General features: G+C 36.8%; 3 protein-coding genes and 1 long non-coding RNA gene across 7 annotated transcripts; 1 reads left to right on the plus strand and 3 right to left on the minus strand.

The window, feature by feature from the left end:
- On the minus strand, positions 1-19,313 carry LOC147484057 (uncharacterized). 4 transcript variants are annotated; one of them, XR_015203786.1, is made up of 5 exons: positions 18,751-19,313; positions 18,031-18,661; positions 17,375-17,505; positions 17,021-17,097; positions 1-137 (listed from the first exon to the last, which is right to left on the minus strand). It is a non-coding gene; the product is annotated as an uncharacterized LOC147484057 (long non-coding RNA). The 4 variants fall into 4 exon arrangements; XR_015203787.1 differs by lacking the exon at positions 1-137 and adding an exon at positions 3,530-3,666; XR_015203788.1 differs by lacking the exon at positions 1-137 and adding an exon at positions 15,115-16,909.
- LOC147484058 (uncharacterized) lies at positions 3,795-10,080 on the minus strand. Its single transcript, XM_086576210.1, has 3 exons — positions 7,413-10,080; positions 6,388-6,763; positions 3,795-4,133 (listed from the first exon to the last, which is right to left on the minus strand). The coding sequence occupies exons 1-2, from the start codon at positions 10,078-10,080 to the stop codon at positions 6,717-6,719; spliced, it is 2,715 nt and encodes a 904-aa protein (XP_086432336.1). The 3' UTR covers positions 3,795-4,133; positions 6,388-6,716.
- Positions 10,287-13,624, plus strand: LOC147484059 (transcription factor MYC2-like). The gene has a single exon (XM_086575977.1). It carries the CDS (start codon positions 12,045-12,047, stop codon positions 12,609-12,611), a length of 567 nt encoding a protein of 188 aa, XP_086432103.1. The 5' UTR covers positions 10,287-12,044; the 3' UTR covers positions 12,612-13,624.
- A 38-nt stretch (positions 19,314-19,351) lies between the features above and the next one.
- Positions 19,352-22,475, minus strand: LOC147484060 (protein SEMI-ROLLED LEAF 2-like). The gene is made up of 7 exons (XM_086575982.1): positions 22,467-22,475; positions 21,903-22,036; positions 21,021-21,223; positions 20,736-20,929; positions 20,242-20,534; positions 19,917-20,068; positions 19,352-19,827 (listed from the first exon to the last, which is right to left on the minus strand). Exons 3-6 carry the CDS (start codon positions 21,080-21,082, stop codon positions 19,952-19,954), a joined length of 666 nt encoding a protein of 221 aa, XP_086432108.1. The 5' UTR covers positions 21,083-21,223; positions 21,903-22,036; positions 22,467-22,475; the 3' UTR covers positions 19,352-19,827; positions 19,917-19,951.
- Between the last annotated feature and the right edge of the window lie 463 nt (positions 22,476-22,938).

Raw genomic sequence — 22,938 nt, forward strand, 5'->3', positions numbered from 1 at the left:
GCTAGCATAGTTATGGAGGTTTAAACCGTTTGTAAACATCTCATCGGTTGGTCTCCTTCCTGTGGACATTTCCAACACTAGAATTCCATAACTGTACACATCACCTTGTATGGATGCATCAACACCCATACCATATTCTGCAATATATACATCAATCACTAGTTTTTAGTAAACCATTTAAATGAATATATATATATATATATATATATATATATATATATATATATATATATATATATATATATATATATCCATTGGCCAGCAAAAAGAAAACAAAAAAAAGAAAAAGAAATATAATAGTAATACCATAATGTTTTATATCCATTCTACTATAGAGAGATTAAAAAGGTCCTCACAATCGTCAGTTAAGATATTAATAAAAGTAACCAAACTAGCTTAATTACCACCACATCCATAGTTTGTTCATCATTGATCTTTTGAATTTTAATTCAACTAACATAAACTGAAAAGTAATTAGATCAAGTTAATAGATTCTCTGACAACTTTTCATTTGCACTAAAGTCCACATCCTTTTTCCTCTTTTAAGATATCTACATAACTATTTTTTTTCGATTGACTATCTAAACAACTATGCTATAAATTTTGGAGCTTAAAACATTCAACTATCCAAGGCCCTCATGTAACTGGGGTATTAACGGCGTCGAACTTAACTAGAGAAAAAAGAGGCAAAAAGAATTGAGTTTCACTAAAATGAGGCTGCACAGAAAATTATAACTAATGATGCAGTATACTAGATATTAAATTCATGCATTTATGAATTGTAAAAAGGACTGAAATCAACATACGTCGATCTTTTAATTCCTACCTGGAGCTGCATAGCCAATAGATCCCTTTATCCCTGTTGAGGTACTTTGATTATCATGCAAGTTCTCTATTGATCCCGAAAGAAGCTTTGCTAAGCCAAAATCACCAACATGGGCTACCATATCATTATCAAGAAGTACATTGCTTGGCTTTAGATCACGATGAATAACCAAAACGTGGCACTCGTGATGAAGATAGCTAAGCGCAGAAGCAACATCAATGGCGACATTTAGTCTTTGAAGTAGGTTCAAATTCGATTCTTCAGATTCTTCATCTTGTTTGCTAATCTCTTGATGCAACCACTTATCTAAACCTCCATTTGGCATGAACTCAAAGACTAGTGCTTTAAATTCATTTCCTTCGTAATCCACACTAGAGCAAGAAGTTAGAATCTTAACAAGATTTCGATGGTGGATATTACGCAATGATTCACACTCTGCCACGAAACTCTTTAAAGCTCCTCTCAATTGAAGTTTGAACACCTTAACAAAGAACAACGGTTTTCGTATTGGTTAAGCATTCCCTTATACACACCGCCAAAACCACCGAACCAACAAAATTATTTGGAGAAAATCCACCCGCTTGAGAAAGATCTCCATATGAGACCTTGAGATGCCGATCACTAAATGATGGCAAAGAAGCCGCTTTTAAGTTTACTTTTTCTCCTCAAGTAAAATATTAGAGAACATGAAGCCAAAAGAATGAACACGGCCACACTGATCATAATTGCCATTTTGGAAGGATCGAACCTTCCATGCTTTTTTACACCTTGCTTTTCAGATTTCTTAATTTGGCATGGTGGCAATTGCGATTCGTATATACCCCCACGGAGATCAGAATTCCCAGCTCTTGAAAAATTGCCTCGCAATTTAAAAATTCCATTCATCTGGTACCTCACCTTCAAATTTATTCAAGGATAGATTCAATAGCCGGAGATCTGAAAAGTCCTCCCAATATTTTGGAATTTCACCTGACAAATTGTTGCTTGATAGATCTAACTCTTGGACATTCTTTAAAGAACTCAAAGATGGAGGAACTGTTCCTTCAAAAAAATTATCATCCAAGTACAACTTTTCCAGACTCAAACACTCACCAAGAGTACTAGGTATTAAACTAGACAACTTATTTCCAGACACATACATTTCAACAAGATTTTTTAGTTTTCCTACTTCTAAAGGTAGGGAACCAGTTAAGGAATTCATAGAGAAGTTAAGATAAAGCAGAGTGGGAATATTAAAGATCTCTTTAGGTAGGGTACCATTTAGGTTGTTTTGTTGCAGATCCAGTTGTTGCAATTGGCTAAGAGCACCAAGACTTGAAGGAATGATTCCTTCGAGTCTGTTCCTTCCTAAAAACAATTGACTCAATTTAGTATTGTTTGCTAGAGAAGATGGGATCGGTCCAGACAATTTGTTTATGAACAGATTTAACCCCTGTAAACTACGGAGTTTTCCAATAGAAGATGGAATACTACCGTAAAAGTTATTATCCTCGAGACCTAATATATACAAACTGACCAGGTTCCCAATTCCTTCTGGGATAATTCCAGATATTTGATTGCCTCCTAGAGACAACCTCTCCATTCGGTTGGAGAGATTGGTAATAGAGTTCGGGAAAACACCTCCGAAATTGTTTTGTTCCAAGCCCAAGAGATTTAGATTACTGGAGTTGGTCAAATAAGTGATAAAACTCAAATCATGAGCTTCTCCTGTTCCTAGATGATTAAGTTCAAGATTTAGCCCCCCATACAGCAGCATTCGGTTCAAATGGCATTTCCTTAATGAATTCCAGGCTTTCATCAAATTGACCAGCCCGTGCCAGTAGATCCACCATGCAAGCATACTGTTCTATTGCAGGACCCCTAGCATATTCTGATTTCATCATCTCAAAATACTTCCATCCCTCATCAATCAATCCCGAGTGACTACAAGCAGCCAACAGATTTGTGAAAGTGAAATGGTTTGGCTTCAGTTCAGATGATCTCAAATGGAGAAAAAGATTCACAGCATCCATTCCAAAACCATGCATCCCGTAACCTGCAATCATCGTATTCCAAGAGACAATATCTCTTTCAGGAATGAGATAAAAAACTCTTCGCGCTTTTTTTATCAACCCACACCTTCCATACATGTCAATAAGACCATTCCATATTGCAATATGCATATCAAACCCTCTTCTGATATTAAACTGGTGAATCTCTTTACCCTGCCGCAGTGCAGCCAATCTTGCACAAGCAGGGAGAACCGAGACATCAATGTCGCTTACGAGCATTCCTCTCAAAAAGTTCAAAGCACTAACCCCTTGTCCATGCTGAGCACAAGCAGAAATAATTGAATTCCAAACAACTACATCTTTATCGGAAAGCACATTGAACACAGAGCAAGCCCATTCCATGTGATCACATCCCGAAAGTACATTGTCATAAGAGCACTTCCTACACCGTGGACAACTCGATCTGTTTTCTAATAACAAACCCATGGATTTCCTTCCCTAATTTCAAATCCTTTACCAGGGAACAAGCTGCTAAGGCCCCAGACAACGGATTGTATTTGTTTCACACATTCTATAAAAAGAACTCGAGCCATTATCCCATCTCCGTTCTGGTATAACCTGTGATCAGCCCATTCCATGTAATAACATCGGCTCCACACCTAGAGACTTCATCTCATTAAAAGCTCAAAAGTTTCTTCACGACAACCTTTCTCGTGCATAACCGGCAAGCATGGAATTCCATGATATCAGAACCTTTTGTTTGATTGAATTGAATTTCCGACGAAAGTACCCAAAGTTGTGCATCAAACAATCTCTTGATTCTTCCATGATATGATGAAAGGGCTGAATCTGCAAAAAATGGATACAACACTTCCCTAAGCAAGCAAGTAATAGGTTTATGTAGTTTGTTTTAAATTTAAAAAAATTTCATTTAATTTATTTATTTTCGAATAAGAAGCAAGTAGCGATCAGATACATAAAATGAAATGAAAATTTTACATTAGGCTTTCATTAACAAAATGCATAGCATTCAAATTCCTTCCAAAGCAGGATACATAATGAAGTCAAGTCCCCCAACCTATTTCCCAACCCCCAAAAACGTCAGCATACTCTGAAGCAGAAGGAATACAAGCAGAGGGTATTAGCTCTATTTTGCCTAAAGCAATGAAATCAATAGCAAGACCGATGGAATTGATCTTGTCTGCTTCATTATCGGGGATCTCAAACCCAAACTCTTCCTCCAAAGCCATCACAATCTCTACAGTGTCGAGGCTGTCAAGTCCAAGGTCATTCTGGAAATGGGCATTAGGTGTGACCTGTAAGAAAACCATATATAATACACTTGTTAGTTATTGTCAAATATCGACATCGGATGAATAACAAAGCATCAAGCATTGTTCATTAGGTTGGCAATAGCATGAACTCAGTTTGAAAAACGATTATCTTTGTTCCCCTACAACTTATGAAAAAAAACGAATTATTTAGTGTCTTCCTACAGTTCTTGCATGCAACATTTGACCATGTCATGACTGGACAAAGAGTCTGACACTAAAATTTAAAACTATGTTATATGGTCACACCATATTTTAAAAATAGTCCATGTCAGATATGTATTCATGTGTGACACATATTGTATGTAATATACCTCAACTTTTGATATTTTGCCATGTGAGACACTTAGTTTGTATCTGTGTCGGAAACGGACACACGTATCCGTGTCAATGCAACTTAGATTTCAAAATAAAGAACTGGTGTATGTATCAGCCATATTTTTCATTATCTTAAGGCTCAGTTCTCATATGCAAGAGTAGGAGGAAGACAATGCAACATCAATATCCTTACTTATCTATTAAGAAAATAAAAGTATATCATTGATCAACTCCTTGAAAACTTCTATTTCTTCACCACTTACTACGCTAAATATACACAAAATCATATATCAACTAAAGACAAAGGAAATGTATACAGAAGTAAAAAGGCCTATCTCTGAATCTCAGCTGCACTGGTGGCTATACATATCAACTTCTCCAAACCATCAGTTCTTAATATGTACCAGAATTCAACGACATGTTCGATTTGTCTTGGCTACTAGACAACAATATAATCTTGTGAAAGCATCAGTAGCAAACACTAGTGGAGAAGCAAAATGAAGGAGCTAAAAACCTTTCAGAATTATCTATTTAACTGAACTTTGATGGCCGAGGTATTACATGATTATGGGCTACAAGTGTCCCAAAACACTGATAAAACTAAGCTGTAACGCTGGGTATACGCCTCATCCCATCGTAAGACCAACTGACCAACACCAAGATTGTCAACACCTCTTTAATTTCATATTTTCAATAGAAAAAAGATTTTCTCGTTTTTTGTATTGTTAAAATACTTTATTAATAGCCAAACAAGTTTGATTACAGTTGGTGGCAACTCGGGAGAGGAGAGAATGCCGAAACAGAGAGGGAAATCCTCTACAACTAAGGAAGAATATGAATACAAGCCTAATAAAGAGCTCTGGATAATTGGTTTTAATCACAATTTCCCAATTGAACATGAGCCCTTCAAACCTCCTGCCCCCTCTTTTAGGTGAAGACAACTTATTCATGATCTGATAAAAAAAACTAGCATCTTTTTTCAATGTTGTGAATGTATCCCGGAAAGTCATGTTATTCCTTACTCTCCAAATGCACCATCTGAGTCTCATACAAAGATGAAATTTTGGCCTTATTGTGAAAACATCGTTAAACTAACAATCACCACCAAGATGACTCTGTCCTAACCACAAAGCCCAGTACACCCATCAGGCTATCAACCTCAGACAAGCGACGATGAACATTGTATACCTAAATACACAAGTGCAGAACACCCAAACACACAAAACACATAAAAATAAAAGGAAAACAAAAGAGAATAGAAGGGGAACACCACTACACACAAGGCCTTCCCAAAAACAGCTCGAAGGAGCAAATATCATACCCAAACCACAAGTCTGACATACTAGTCATCCTCCTCCTCATCCACGTCCCACTCATCCAAAAAACTCAAGTAAATATGATGATCCTCCTCCCCGTCCTCCATGACTCCATATCTTCAAAGTCTCTACTGTCTAACCCGATCCCTCTTCCAAGACATCTTCACATCTCCTTTTTCTCTCTAGTATTGAACATAGATCTAATTTTATCCCCATTCTCAATCGTCTTAACCCCCAAAACATTCCCAAATTCAAAAACTTGATCTATTTGGTTATCTTAATAACTCATCGGCACAAAGTCATAGCATGAAACACACCATTTGATCTCGAATCATGAGTTATTTGGTAGCAAGGCCTCCTTCACAACATAATGCAAAACACTAATCTAACACGAATCTACTAGGCATAATTTTTTCTATATGGGCTAAAAATTTAGTTTTTCACAGATGCAAAGATCAAAGAGTTATTTGTGCAAAATAATGAAGAATTTTTGTTTCATCAAAGGACCTCATACTCTTGATAGAAAATGAATTAGAAGCAATGAAACATACATATAATGTCATGTAAAATTACAAAAAACACATGATAAACCTTAATCGTAGTACCTAGAAATGTGTCTCGATGGCGTGCAATTCCTGCCGACATCTCTAATATCCATTTCTCTCGATGGTGATTCCACGTAACATGCAACCCCAATTCTCGACTATTGTCGTCATGCACTCTAGCAGTTTTGTTCTTCTATGACTGCCGATTGTCATGCTATTAGTCTCTCCTAAAGTGTCATCTCCTTCAGGATAAAAGTATTGGATCTACAATCTTTATAAATTGAGCTTGCAAACCGTTGCTAGCATAGTTATGGAGGCATAAACCGTCTTTAAACATCTCATCGGTTGGTCTCCTTCCTGTGGACATTTCTAACACCAAAATTCCATAATCAGACATCGTCACCTTGTATGGATGCATCAGCTCCCATACCATATTCTGCAATAGATACATCAATCACTCGTTTCCATAACCATTTAAATGTGAAAAAAAAGAAAAAAAAAGATTAAGAGCCATTTGCCAGTAAAGAGAAAATGAAAAAAGAAAAATAAATATAGTAGTAATATAGTAATGTTTTATAGCCATTAGACTACAAAGAGATTGAAAAATTCCTCACAATCGTCAGTTAAGATATTGATAGAAGTAAACAAACTAGCTTAATTACCACTACTACCACATTTCTTTCATCATCGATCTTTTGAATTTTAATTCAACTAACATGGACTTAAAAGTAATTAGATCAAGTTAATAGATTCTCTCACTGCATTTCATTTGCACTAACGTCCAATTCCTTTTTCCTCTTTTAAGATATCTACGTAACTATTTTTGTTCGATTGACTATCTAAATAACTATGTTATAAGCTTTGGAGCTTAAAACATCCAACTATCCAAGGCCCTCCTGTAACTTGGGTGTTAATGGCGTCGAACTTAACTAGAGAAAAAAGAGACAAAAAGAATTGAGTTTCGCTAAAATGTGGCTAAACAGAAAATTATAACTAATGATGCGGTATACTAGATATTAAATTCATGCATTTATGAATTGGAAAAAAGGACTAAAATCAACTTATGTCGATATTGAAATTCCAACCTGGAGCGGCATAGCCAATAGATCCCTTTACTCCTACTGAGATACTTTGATTATCATGCAAGTTCTCTATTGATTCCGAAAGAAGCTTTGCTAAACCAAAATCACCAACATGAGCTACCATATCATCATCAAGAAGCACATTGCTTGGCTTTAGATCACGATGAATAACCAAAACGTGGCACTCGTGATGAAGATAGCTAAGCGCAGAAGCAACATCAATGGCGACATTTAGTCTTTGAAGTAGGTTCAAATTCGATTCTTCATCATGTTCGCTAATCTCTTGATGCAACCACTTATCTAAACCTCCATTTGGCATGAACTCAAAGACTAGTGCTTTAAATTCATTTCCTTCATAATCCACACTAGAGCAAGAAGTTAGAATCTTAACAATATTTCGATGGCGGATATTACACAATGATTCACACTCTGCCACGAAACTCTTTAAAGCTCCTCTCAATTGAAGTTTGAACACCTTAATAGCAACAACGGTTTCGTATTGGTTAAGCATTCCCTTATACACACTGCCAAAACCACCTGAACCAACAAAATTAGTTGGAGAAAATCCACCAGTCGCTTGAGAAAGATCTCCATATGAGACCTTGAGATGCCGATCACTAAATGATGGCAAATAAGCCGTTTTAAGTTTACTTTTTCTCCTCAAGTAAAATATTAGAGAACACGAAGCCAAAAGAATGAACACGGCCACACTGATCATAATTGCCATTTTGGAAGGATCGGACCTTCCATGCTTTTTTGCACCCTTCTTTTCAGATTTCTTAATTCGGCATGGTGGCAATTGCAGTTCAGGTATACCCCCACAGAGATCAGAATTCCCCGCTACTGAAAAATTGCCTGCAATTCTAAAAATTCCGTTCACTGGTACCTCACCTTCAAATTTATTGAAGGATAGATTCAATAGCTGGAGATACAGAAAATCCCCCCAATATTTTGGAATTTCACCTGACAAATTGTTGCTTGATAGATCTAACAGTTGGACACTCTTTAAAAAACTCAAAGATTGAGGAACTGTCCCTTCAAACAAATTTTCGCTCAAGTCAAGAAATTGCAAACTCAAACACTCACCAAGAGTATTAGGTATTAAACCAGACAACTTATTTCTCGACACCTCGATACCAACAAGATTTTTTAGTTTTCCTACTTCTAACGGTAGGGAACCAGTTAAGGAGTTCATAGAGAAGTTAAGATAAAGCAGAGTGGGAATATTAAATATCTCTTTAGGTAGGATACCATTTAGGTTGTTTTGTTGCAGATCCAGTTGTTGCAATTGGCTAAGAGCACCAAGACCTAAAGGAATGTTTCCTTCCAGTCTGTTCGTTCCTAAAAGCAATTGATTCAATTTAGTATTGTTTGCTAGAGAAGATGGGATCGGTCCAGACACTTTGTTTTTGGAAAGAAATAACCCCTGTAAACTACGAAGTTTTCCAACAGAAGATGGAATACTACCGTAAAAGTTATTATACTCGAGACCTAATGCATACAAATTGACCAGGTTCCCAATCCCTTCTGGGATAATTCCAGATATTTGATTGCCTCCTAGATACAACCTCTCCATTCGGTTGGAGAGATTGGTAATAGAGTTCGGGAAAACACCTCCGAAATTGTTTAGATTACTGGAGTTGGTCAAATAAGTGATAAAACTCAAATCATGAGCTTCTCCTGTTCCTAGATGATTAAGTTCAAGATTTAGCCATTCGATAGTTTGAGGGAATTGAAAATCCTTAGGAATTTGTCCTTTAAAATTGTTTTCTGGAATATCAAATAGTTGAAGTTTAGAAGCATTAGCTAATGAAACTGGGAGTAGTCCAGAAAGTTGATTTATACCACCATAGAAACCGACGAGATTAGGAAGAGTGATGCCCATGTCTAATGGAAGACTACCACTAAATTGGTTAAAGGCAATTGCTAAGATATTCAAGGATGAGATGTTGAAAATTGTTAACGGGACCTCACCAGATAGTAAATTACCTCCAACAAAGAATTGTTGTAAGCTTGACAGTCTACCAAAGCTGGCTGGAATAGTTCCAACCAATTTAGTATCAGCTGTGGAGAAAACTTGAAGTGACGAAAGATTACCTAAAGAAGAGGGTAGCACTCCTGTCAGTTTGTTTCTTTCAATAACCAAGTATTCAAGCTTTGACAATGAGCCAATCTTTACCGGAATATTCCCTGACAATTTGTTCCAACTTAAATCAATGTGCCTGAGTTCAGTACATTGTGTTAGATTGATTGGAATTTCTCCTTCGAAAGTGTTATTGTATAGATTGAGTCTTTGAAGACGAAACAACCGACCAATTTCTTGTGGAATCTCACCGTAGAGTTGATTGTCCCATAGGCCGATGAACCTTAGGAAAGTGAGGTTTCCAATATGAGGCGATAATGATCCAACCAAACTCTGGCGGGAAAGATTCAAACTTATGACTCTTTGATGACGCTTGCCGCATGTAATGCCTTGCCACTGACAGAAATGAGCAGATTGGTTCCACGAGTTTAAGCCGCCTTGAATTCCATCTCTAATAGCGATTAGAGAGTGAAGATCAGTCTCATTTCCAGAGGTGGCCATACAAGGTTTTGTTTGGGACATCAACTGGTTAAAGAGTAGGAAGATGATGTAAAAGTTAAAAACTGTAAATGCCAGGTTTGAAATCATTTTTGCGAATTGTATAAACTAAAAGGTATGTGGTGTAGTAATATATAGGAGCATTGCTTGATTGACCGTACAAATGTGAATCCTCCGTTTCAGTCTTCAAAACTTTAAAAAAGCTCGGATCCACTTTAAAAAGAGATCTCCTTTAAAGATCTCTTTTTAAAAAGCTCGGAGCATTGCTTGACAAGATCTCCATTAGTCTTGCCGTGTAGGATAATTTGGCTGCCTTGTAGAATAATTTGGTAATCAGAATCATTTTCAATCTAAGGTCTCCAATAGTCTTGCCGTGTAGAATAATTTGCTCCATATATTTTCTCAATAAATCATTTTACATCAACCACGTGAGCATATTTCATTTAAAACCAAAAAGTAATACTCAAAGTTTAAAATCAAAGGCCCCTTCTCTTTTGTCGTGGTCACATAGAGATGAAACTAATTACCCATGAGACGAGACCAATAAAACATGATAATACATATTCCACGAGCTTATAAATGTGATAAAAAAATGTACAATATTGCATACACATTGCAGCTTGACTAGTCCCAAGCATGGCCTCAAGTCTGTAGTTTTCCAAAACTAGATGCAGTTACGAAACCCCAGTGAATGTCACTCACCACAGGCCACAGACTAAAATTTCAACTTGACTAATATAGAGCTTTGAACGGAGTTGATTGGCTTAAAATTATTTCCTGATATGTTAGGTTGGCTACTTGGCTATACACTGTTTGAGCCTTTGGTAGAACTTAATCTTGGCTAACATCCGTATCTGTACAACATGCTTCTCAGAAGAAGCTGAGAGACCACGGAATTGTGCAAAGAGGAAGTTCTTCTTAATCTCCCCAGAATCCAAAATTTTGGATATTAAACTCGATCTTTCTATAACCTGCATGCAGATTTGAGATTTTTACTGATGATCAAAAGCCAAATCAACCATTTAAGTTACAGCAATAAGTTACATAGCAATAAGTTACAGCAACAGAACAATGTTTTAAAGTGAACAATGTTTTACTGCATACAGAACAATGTTTTAAAGGAATAGCAATAAGTTACAGCAACAGTCCATTTCCTGAAATTTTTGTGTCTGGACATCTTCAGAACTTTAATGCATACATGATAGTGCACTTCTCCTAATAAATCTGTCGCACTTAGTTTGCTATAATGAACATACTAACCCTAATTGTGAACAACTCTAAATGGCAGAATCAAATGTTTACATAGAATTTACTCTCCAATGGAGTAAACAAAACACATGTAAATGGGTTTCCTTGATGTCTGTTATAACTTATAACAGTACTCGTTACCTTACCATCTCACTTGATATATGTTCCAAGTCTGCAAGTGGTAATGAAAGCCCCCAAAAGTTTTACAATCTATAATAGCAATTTAGTAAAGATACATATAATTATGCAAGCAAAAGTTACTTTTCAGCTAACTTTGTCAAAACAACCGGGCTTCATAAAAATACTAGTATGCGAACCGTGCTTCGCACTGGTTTATCGAAAGTAGCCAGTGCACGTGTTATTTTAAGAAAATCGCATGGATGGTGACTTAGGTACAAAATGTCTTGATATGTTAATTTCTATCGATGGGCTACTACTGTCTTCATCTTGGCACACTCATGAGCATTACATGTATCCTGTGTTTTACTTTCTGAATTTCTTGCCATTTTAATTGGGTACTTTTGTTTGCCTGATTGGTTTATGTATGACGCATGTTTGCTGACAACATGAGAAAATTTCCTGTATTTGCATCCAAATTAGGATCATCACGCTTAATTGAACCAAATAAACCCCACTTTCATTATCATAGGCTGTTGATCTCTGTTTTTTTTGTTGCCTAAAATTACTTCTATATCAAACCACAAATCCCCGATTGTTACTATATTGACGTCTCCATCCTTTCCACGCTTATATTAGCTTATAACATTACATTCCATTACTACCAAGTGTTTTCACAGTATAGAAAGATGAGCACTTCTTCATTGACATCATCTTCAATCTACTCACCTTGTCGAGAAACATCATCAACACTCCAACAAACACTCCAGTTTTTTGTCGAAAGCCGACCTGAACAGTGGGCTTACGCCATCTTCTGGCAAAAATCCAAGGATGTTAATGGAGGACTGGTATTGGCTTGGGGTGATGGCCATTTTTGTGGTACCAAAGATACTATCACTAAACAGCCCAACACTCAAGTGAACAACAATACATTTGGAGTTGGGCTGGAGCAAAAGAAAGCACTCAAAGGACTAATAAGTGACTACTTACTGGAGGCGACCGATTGGTCTATGGAAGGAGATGTCACTGATATTGAATGGTTTTATACGATGTCATTAACGCGGTCTTTTGCAGTTGGTGACGACATACCAGCCAGTGCTTATGGGAGTAGCAATTATGTATGGCTGACTGGTCTTCAAGAGCTTCAGCAGTACAACAGTGAGAGAACTAAAGAAGCTCAAATGCATGGCATTCAGACATTGGTGTGTATTCCTACTTTGAGTGGGACTATTGAAATAACCATTTTAAGGGAGTGAAAGCAGATCTAATAGAAAAGACTTATTAAAATTGACCAGATTCTGTGTGAATGTAGTTTGACTCTGATCACATCCAAAAAAAAAAATCTTCTAACCACAGGCAACCCTACACACAACTATTCTAAGAACCATAATAATCAGATCAAAATCTGACACTACGGTAGCACCCCTACAACGCATACGACAGTTTCAGCCGACAAAGCACACAGAACCAAGATAAAAGTAAACTTGTGGATTCATTAAGACTTGAATCCGACTAAAAATATCAAGCAATCACAATTAGCATAAAAAGTACAGCTTACTGATCCATCACATGTTGAGCAATCTTTCAAAGGCAATGACACATTAAGATCATTAGCAGAAGGAAGATGCACCAACTCTGCCCGGTTGTCAGAAATGGCATCTGCAACACACTTGGCTTTTGGTTTCTCACCACTGCAACATTTTGTTACATTAGAAGAAGCAATTTCATCACGATAGCAACAAATGTTTGCCTTCACATAAAAATTAATAATAATACAATAGCTGGATATCTATACTTAACCCATAAACTGAAGTGGATATTCGTAGAGATATAATGACAAAGAAAAAACATCCTAGGACAAAGGGTAAACCCTAGAAAAGAATATGTCAGAATGACAGTGATACTGAGCCAAGAAGCAAAACACAAACCAGTATCGTAATACTACGTAATAACAGCACATTGACGCATAGAGACAAATACTCTCAACAGACTTGTAATATAGTTATATATTAAGGGATAAACTTACTGGGGAGAGTATGTTGATTAAAGACTAAACAGAAAAGATGTAATAATAAAAGCACTAAAATTAAGAGAAAGAAGTTAATTTATATTTTGTTCCTTTTTATATTCACCTTCTACCGATACTAAGCACTTCACTCCTAGCCATTGTTATAGAATTCAATTGATATTAGATTTTGCATCAATAGTAGTTTAATATGTTATCTTTATCTCGTTCATTTATTTGTTTATTTCATTTATTCGTTTTGCAGGACATGTTTCAAAAAACAAACTTAAGCCTTTGGTAAGATTATTCAAGTTGATTTATATTGTTAAATTCATATACATGTAAGCGCTTTGCATGTCGACAGTTTTCATCCTATATATATTCAGGACTCTGTGGCACTAAACAACTAAGTGACTAATCATTGGCATTTTCTTAGAATTCAATTTATCATTTGCTTAGAAACATCTTGTAGTGCTATTGTGCTAATGTATCAAAGAGAAATAGTTGGTGTAGTGCTATTGTGCTAATGTATCAAAGAGAAATAGTTGGTCCAGGATGGACTTTCTCAGTGTGATGTCGATCTAAGAGATGCCAATCTATCAGAAGTATGTTCATCAACATCCAAGCCCCACCCTGACAGAAGAATCCCATATTAATGGTTGTTTTATCAAACCGTAAAAACTGGACGCAAATCATTTCAAGGGAAAGAAAAGGCTATTGTTCTAATATCGATCAAATGGAATATTGCCTTGATTCTCACTAATGTGAATTTTATTGCCGTTTCAGAAAATGTGCAGCGAAGGTGCTGTGTGGTCACTGTGCCTTGGTGAGTCCCAAGACTAATGAACTTTCTGAGAAAATAGATATACATTTTCTGCTGCTAGTGTGATGGCATTAAGCAGATAACTCCTTGAAATCAACAATTACTGGTTCACTTGCAAATGGACTAAGCCTCAAGCAAGTGAAGTAATGCTAAACTTTGATGGCTCAGTGGACTGACCAGAAATGCACAGGGAGAAGTTATTTTTGCTTATTGTGGCAGTTCAAAAAGTAACTCGGTGATTCGGCAGGAGCTAAATTCAATTGAAGCATGTTGGGGGTGAAAGAAATGGAGACTGGAGAATAGTGATTATGCCAGACTCTTTGAGAGCAGTACATATACTAAATAGCTGAGAGAACCCCCCCCTTGGTAGTGTTGTAATGTAGTAGCAGCAATTCAATTTTACAGAAGATCGAAGCGGAGCTAACTATAACACACACCTATAGGGAGCAAAACCAGGCAGCTGACTACATGTCAAGTGATGTAATGCACAAGATGATATTATAATTTTTTTGCTCCCCATATAGACTGCAGAATAAAATACTATAGTACTGGGAGATAGGAATGGTACCATGTATCACAATTAATCTAATACAGGTTGAGGTCTAGCCTAAACTTCTAATCTTCTCTAAGAACAAAGCTACCATAGCTCTCACCAGACTGTGCTTCTCTTAATAGATGACAGATTGACAACTTCACACTTTGAAGAGCAACCATTGCAGGAAGCAAACCCATCAAGCAGATTCAGCAGAGGAAGTCAATTGCTAGCTTAAGAATAAGGTTGCAACATGTATCGCGAACAAAAATTGACAAAGTGGTGGTATGCTCAGACAACAAAGCAATTGTTAATGAGTTGAACGGAGGAGCTTTAGAAGTCTCATGGAGTCTGTCAAGTCTTTTGGTGGAGGTTCAACATCTCCAGAAATCTTTTAGGTTTTGTAAGGTTGTCTTTTGTCCCTGGGAGCTGATCCCTCATGGCACATCTTATGGCCTAATCAGCCAAGTTTAAGGTTTAATTAGTTTGTAATGGCTTGGTGCTTACGCCTATTAGGGCAAGTTTCAGTAGAGTCCGTAACGAAGTTGCATAACCTATTTGCTATATGTTGATGAAAGTGTCTTATGTCAAAAAAAAAAAAATGCCTCTCAAAGAAGGAAGGCCCAAAGCAATCTCGCTTTTATGGGTGTTCAGTCGTATGCATGGAAAAATATATAGTTTCTTTCTTTCTTTTTCTTTTTTTTTCCCTATATCCAACAACTCCATCTCACAACTTTTAGCTAAGAGACATACTTCTTTGCACCCTTATAGGGCAAATCACAGCACCTCAACCCACCACCTCTACCAAAAAGGATGCAGCAGTACGAGCCATCCTTGTCCTAATGGAGTCCTCCGCTTGGTCTCTCAAGTAATCTCGTATGACTCCTCCACCTTCGCTTGTCAATTTTGCAAGTTTTTTATTTGCACAAATAAAGAACAAAAATAAATGAGCCTCAAATCAAGAGGTAATTCACTCTGAACCCCAAAGTCAAAAACAAATTCTTGTCTAAGAGTTTGTGATTCTTGTCTAAGAGTTTGCGTAGACAAACTCTTACACAAGAATTTACTCAAAACACATAAAGTTGTAATGACATCCAATAGTTCCAATATAACATCTTCACTCTAAAATACTCGAAACTAAAGGAATGCTAATGAACAGCCAACTAGGAGAGTTATGCTGCTACCCCTACCTAAAATGCTTTCAGGCAATCTGTAACCACTTACCAATGTGTTTTTAAATAATGGCTCAAGTAAGAAAATTTCTTACAATGCATAGAGGGGTATAACTAATCTAGAAGGTGCAAAACAGTCTGGGCCTCTGGGGCAACCTTGTGATACCCAACTATTTACTGGCAACTATTTTCTGACAACTTACCTACACACAGGACAGACTATATCAAAGGAAGGATTTACAGGCTTCTTTCTATTGCTTATGTATCACTTCTAGAGAAAATTCAAGGCACTAATTCTTAGTGTACTTTAACTAATTCCATGTCATTTAGTGTTAAGTGGACCACCGTAATTACTAATCAGGCTTCCGACACCAAAAGAGAATGATCTATCTTATAAGAGTGGAGTAGAAGCTGTGATCATTTAAGTGTTCATCTGTGACACTAATAGCTTTCGAGGAGTAAAAAGGAACTACTGGGGAGATTTAGAAGTAGAACACACCATGGTATAGTAGGTAGTTAGAGACAGTCTTATTAAATTTGTGTATTCTTAAATCTCCATTCCATCGCAGATAAGCCAACCATCGGAAAAACTAAGTTACACCGACACGGATAATGAAGTGTCCGGACATGGTGAAACATTAAAACTGTGGTTCACATACAATACGCGGTCCGTGTGTCCGATACAAATTATTTTTGAAATATTGTGGCCCATGTAACATAGTGGAAAAATAAAGGTGTTAAACAGGAGTTACAACAAACATCTCCTCTCAACTCTTCTGTTGTCTTATTTTCTCCTCCGCACCCTAAACCAATGAGGTTCTTCACTTCCATCATGGAACGTAAAGAAAATTAAGGATATCCATCCACAACCTAAGAGCAACTACCATCAGCAACCCACAACCCTTGAAAACCATATTCATCAAATCATCGTACATATTCCACGAAAAGTTTCTAAATGCAATCTTGTTTTTTATGGTCTTGTTTTAGGTTTTCTTGACCTACTACTCAAATTCTTTTTCATCCTAAGAATAAGCTCCAAAAGTGAAACCAAAAGGGTTATTCAGAATGTGATCCTCGTAGGAATTATCTACTGAAAAGTGTAAGATGTTTGTAGTTTAAAAGTATAACATTACCTCGGGGTTCAGAAAAGCAAGCTCCCTGATTCGCCCTGCTACTGTGGTTTGGTCAAACTCGACTGAAGTAGTAAAAACTGCAAATACAAATCAAATAACACAAGTACTGAAAACCTTGATATGGTTGATAACATCGATGATGAACTTTTTATTCTAGTCACTACTCTATTACCGGAAACCCTTAAATCCCCCTTTTCCCGGTGAAGATGGGATTTGATCCCCAAGACCTTGGGCCAACCTCCCAAGGCTTGACCAGTAGGCCACTGGAAACCTTCGGTATCAAACACAGTATTGAGCATGTGAATTCGGAAGGAAAGAAAATAAAATAAAATGCCTTCTGTATCAAGTCAGAACCTAATTTTTGTTCCCCGAGCAGCACTTAATTCAGCTGGAAGTACATGACAAGTTAAAGCTGTCACTGGTTTTCCACGAGAATATTTCTGTTGGTATTCCATCCCATTACGCCAAACTGTAACTTCCAATGCCTGTTCACAGAAAATTACTCAATTAGAATAAAAAACACATAACAGTAAGTTGCCATCTGCAAACCAGGGTAAAAACAATTCATGATGGAATGTGAGAACTTAAACGGAAGTCCTAATATTTAATCACTTGATTTGACCCTCTCAATATTGCATCTAAACTGTTAAGGGCAATAAAAGTTTAGTGTGTAATCGAATTATCCCAAGATTGAATTTAGAAGAAGATAGGAGGAAAAAACAGATGCATACGTGGTCTTGGGTCATAAAGCTCATCCAGGACCATAGAAAACCTATAGAACAAATAGATTGAAGGCTTGGAGAGCACCTTCTTCATGTAGGTTTTTAATTTTGACGATCAGCTGCTTCCTTTTATTAAGAGTTTATCGTGTATTTGAATTCTGACAAAGAAACATATATATAAATGGAGAAATTCTACATGTTGGAAATAAATAGAATTGAATTCAAAAATCCCTGTTGGATTTTGCAAATAGTCTCTTCAATCAAGAAAGTGATTTAAACCAATCTTACTTTATCGTGTTTTCATCAATGATGTCGGAGTGCTCAAGATGATTGCGAATCAGTAACGTATTCCCATCTGTGCAAAAACCCATAAGAAGATAACATATTGACAATACGGCAGTGAAATTAAGGAACCGAATAGAGAATGGTTTGAGCCTAGTAACCATTTCTGCTTTGTTGTTGAGAGTGGCGAGAGGGGGGAGGACGAATGAATTGACAAAAAGGTTACAAATAAGCCTTATTTGGCAATAAAATCTAAATTTCCTAGACTTTAACTATCTGACATTCGTGAGTCTAGAGTAATGCTACGTGTGGGGAATGATTCAGCCTATAGCAAATTATTGGATATCAAAAAGCTTGGATTCAATACAATTTATTCCTTCTCCTATATGGTTTTCATTAGAGCAATCAAAATGTGGGTTATTTATGTGCAACTCCTTATGTTAGATGCATGTACATAACACCTCTAATTACAATAAACGTCTTCAAGGTGAGAAACGCACTCCCTCGCCTTTTATAGAAAATGATACATTTGAAACCCATCTTGGTTAATGGCAAGAAGAGAGAATACACGCCTTTGCCTTCTTTTCTCTCAGAACATGCCCCACATATACCGAAAGCATCCACGGTTGGCCACTCCCTGCAGATTACAATCACAAATATTTCAGGATTTTTAAAGGTGAAAGGATCGTTTGAACTACTAAAAGTTGTTTGCATTTTGAAACATACCCAAGAGAAGGTGTTAAAGTCAGCTGTTTCATGCTTCCCGGCTTGTCATCCTTCAATCGTTCCCTTCTTGTGGCATGCTGTCTCATTAAAATGATAGAAGATGGATGCCTAAATATACGATGGAATTCATATTACCGAACATTTTGCATTATTAGACGATGTAAGAGGATAAATCTCTTACATACAATACCAGTCCAAACAAGAGAGTTGGATTTGAGAGCTCGTGGATGGCTAAATTTCTCTTAACTTTGTCATGGAGAAATCAAACTGCAAATTATTGATTTAATGTCGCCATTAAAGTTTCTAAGTCAGAGTTCAATAGTGTAAAAACGTCAAATTTCATGTTTGCAATTTTTTTTTTTAAGTGGAAATTTTATTCATAATGATAACGAAGTTTTACAAATAATTAGGACAAACATACAACAAGCTGCGCCGCAAGTCCTTTCTGAATAGCAAATGTTGCACGTCCTAATTATTTGTAAAAGTCGTTATCATTATGAATAAAATTTCCACTAAAAAAAAAACTGCAAACATGAAATTTGACGCTTTTTTTACACTATTGGGCCCCCCTCAAGACTCAAGCTTCTGACATTCCTCCTCCATGACAAAGTTCTGAAGAGAAATTTAGTCATCCACATAGCTCGAAACTCTGCCTAATAAACCGAATTTTGGCTTGGACTGGTATCACATGTACGAGATTTATCCTCTTACATCGTCTAATAATGCAAAATGGTCGGTCATATGAATTCCATCGTATGTTTAGGCATCCATCTTCTGTCATTTGAATGAGACAGCATGCCACAAATTAGGTCTTGCAACAATAAGTTTCCTGTGTATACAAGCAACTCCTGACAGTGCTGCTCTATAAGTCTATATACTGTTAGTGCACAACACACTTCGTATGTCAAATTAGAGGGTATGTTGGAGCTCTTGTCACAAAATAAGGTAAGGCCGAAGTCATATTCATTTAGGACGGCACAAGAACAACAGAAAAGATGCGGTGAGCTCCCACACGTGTTTCATGTCCGGATGGACCATAGCTAGAAGTAATTGATGAAATAATGCCTCCGGAAATGCCTAAATAATGTTTGGAGCATGTCAGGCGATATGGCATCAGGAAACGAGGTATTGAAGAAGGAATTAACTAAAGAATGAGCCTAACTTGCCTTGTTTTGATACGACAAATTTGGTAAAGATGCTACTATCCGAAAGCAGCCCGATAAACGGCAGAATCAGTAGTCCCCGCTATCAACGTAACAGTTGAGATATTCTCCAACATCCCAGTCATCACATCAAGAACAGGGCCTGCATCTCCAACCTGTTTACCGTGTAGTATCTGAGTTTCATATTTACCGAGTTTTGGCAAAAAGCTTTGTCTCGAAGTATTTAGGGAAACGGAGAAAGAAATACCAGAAACTTCTTCCCAATCATTTATATTGTCAAACATGAAGAGTGATGAGAATACTGAGAAACATGGAGAGAAAAGACTACCTTATTCAATATCTGCACAAGGCACTCGTCTACCGCCACTTGAAAATTTCTGTTCCATTTAATTATATCAACACCCAGACTTGAATCTTCCAGTGAGCAGTGTATGCTTTTTCTCAAATGTCGCAGGAGATCAGTGAATGCACTAACAACTGCTACAGAAGCCTGAACCTTAGATTGCTGAGCAAGGGCAGTGATAACCTCAACAATGTTTAGTTGCATATCAGGTTGTTTGATGACATTCTTGTGGTCAAGGTGCTTGACTAAAATAGACAACAACAAATGCATGTTTTGACCTGCAAATTGAGGTATTGAAATATAAGAAGACGGGGGCTATAAGGACAGCAAGAGAATTAGATGAGGGAGAGTACTACTCAACACAATAGCTCGAATAAAGGTATCATTCAAAAAATTTGCCCAGACAAGGCGACTTATTTGCAAGATGGAATTCCCATTGATATGGAAACACAGTTCTTGAGTAATTGACAAACTCTTACCAGAACTTTCGATCAACAACTGCATGTCCAACAAAACAGGAAGAGCTAATCCATGTTGAGTCCATAAATCACCATTATCAAAGTAGCGAAACAGAGACTCCAAGACACGCCGTATTGTTGTAGCCACCTTAGCCAGCTTGGCCATGTTATGCAGGCATACCCTAGACCAAAATTTCGGATTCTTGGTATCTTCCCTGTGAATAGTAACAGAATATATTATGACATTGTTCTTCATCCACAAGATGTAGAAAACAATCGCGAAAAATATTTGAGGCAAGGACTCACATAGGTACATTTATTTCACCTTTATCGTTCACAATACTTCTCCAAGAAGGAACTCTTGTCATGACATCAGGTGAAGGGGAAACATGGCCTTGAACCTTAAGGACTTCCTGCACCCACCGACTTTGGGTACCTTGAGTTTCAGGGTCAAGATTTTCTGCCTTATTCTTATGATCTTCATAATTATCCAGGACTACTAATACAACCTGTAGATAATGAAGAATTCAATGGAATTATACAAAATTGAGAGGGAAAATTATCCTCCGTTCTCATATTATACAAAACAAGAATTAGCAAAGGACTGACGATGAAACAGAAAACTTTGAAATAGAAAATATAGCAACAAATGTAAAGTAAGAGTTCTCTCTTGAGTTATAAGAAAACTGAAAGCACTTACATTATCAAACTCGGATGAAATATGAGAGTATTCACCCATGAACCAGATCTGCGTATAAAATAATAAAGAAGGAATTTTTAGTGGAGATGACAAGCAACATAATCGCAATAGGCAAGAATACATCCATTTTTAAGTATCCATGCACTATGACTTCAGAAATAATGGTATAAGAGAAGCAAATATGCCGTTTGGGCAGGTGCCAACTAGCAAAGTTGGTAAAATCTTTGGGTGATGATACCAGAGGTCTAGGGCTTGAACCCCGCCAGCATCAAAGAGTTACTGATCTCATTTAAAACAAGCTTGCCAATCAAAAAAAAAATGCCATTTGGCGCATGTAGTGCCAATCATAGCTTACAGTAAATACATACAGGGCAGAATGAGTCTTGGAGACATGTTGAAACATGGTGGATAAATTTAAAAAGCATAGGGATCGTAATCAAAAAATTATTGACAAAAGATGATTAGGAGATATAAACTGAGGGGGGTACCTTGATAAGTTTCGACTTCTTCCCAAGGTTATTGAGTGTTTTTGTCAATGAAGCTTTGACACCATCGATATGTGTACCACCATCAACTGTTCTTATGCTATTAGCATATCCAAGCACTATATCTGAATATGCATCTCAACACCTAAAAAATGACAGCAACAAAAGAAATAAAATTAAAAAAAATTAAATTAACAATTCAAATGAACACACCATTACATACACAATGGAGAAGCTTTGGTCAAGTACAACATTGTCCTTTCTATCTACCACTAAAATAGTTTTGGTATGTGATAGTAAGGTAATTTTGAAAGAGTGTGCGCTACATTCTATGAGATACTTCCATCAAGTTTGAGGATGACTTATCAGATTTCAATGCAATGTAATTTGGCATAAGCATCTCACTCCAGAGTGCTGACATACACAATACAGCAAGTCAGCAATTGCCCTATTGAAGTATCAGTTCGTATAGTCTATACTCTATTGGAATGTGCATGTCATTCCAATAGAGTGATGAGGACTTAAAGTCTAAATCGGACCTTAGAATGATGGATATAAATATCTTACCATTGGAGAGCTAAATCGATTGTGATGCCTTCTACTTCGTTTTCGAAGCCAACAAGTGTCATGAATTGGTTTCTGGACCAAAACACCATTTAGCCATATTGAGGTAAGCACGCATGAGGCTTAAAACTTTGAAAAATGTTGAATGCTCTACAACACATGTTGGAACCATAGTGTCTTAACCTATCAAGAGAGAGAGACCTATGTATATTGTTTGAATCTAAGTTACACTGACACAGATATTTATATAAGACCGACGTGGCAACTCCTGTTTTGGGGAAACAAATTAACACAGTATTAACAGTTTGAGCTGACCTCACATGGTAACCAAGAATTATTAGAGTCCATTAGCTTCACAAAAAATATAAATAAAAGTACTATTTTTTTAATGTTTCATAAATTTACAATCAATGTTTCATACAATTTTAATCATAAAAGTGTTTTAACTACTAAATGGAAGGATTGATCTCATCAA

The sequence above is a fragment of the Coptis chinensis genome, chromosome 8 (assembly GCF_015680905.1).
Source record: "Coptis chinensis isolate HL-2020 chromosome 8, ASM1568090v1, whole genome shotgun sequence".
Classification (NCBI taxonomy): Eukaryota; Viridiplantae; Streptophyta; class Magnoliopsida; order Ranunculales; family Ranunculaceae; genus Coptis; species Coptis chinensis.

What these genes read in the sequence shown, in the direction of transcription:
- LOC147484058 (XM_086576210.1), bottom strand. Translation starts at nt 10,080, where the DNA reads ATGATTTCAAACCTGGCATTTACAGTTTTTAACTTTTACATCATCTTC. An exon ending in TATTGGCTATGCCGCTCCAG is followed by an intron (nt 6,764 to 7,412) that starts GTTGGAATTTCA and finishes TATCTATTGCAG; the next exon opens with AATATGGTATGGGAGCTGAT.
- LOC147484060 (XM_086575982.1), bottom strand. Translation starts at nt 21,082, where the DNA reads ATGACAAGAGTTCCTTCTTGGAGAAGTATTGTGAACGATAAAGGTGAA. An exon ending in GGTGAAATAAATGTACCTAT is followed by an intron (nt 20,930 to 21,020) that starts GTGAGTCCTTGC and finishes TACTATTCACAG; the next exon opens with GGAAGATACCAAGAATCCGA. An exon ending in TTGTGCAGATATTGAATAAG is followed by an intron (nt 20,069 to 20,241) that starts GTAGTCTTTTCT and finishes CACGGTAAACAG; the next exon opens with GTTGGAGATGCAGGCCCTGT.
- LOC147484059 (XM_086575977.1), top strand. Translation starts at nt 12,045, where the DNA reads ATGAGCACTTCTTCATTGACATCATCTTCAATCTACTCACCTTGTCGA.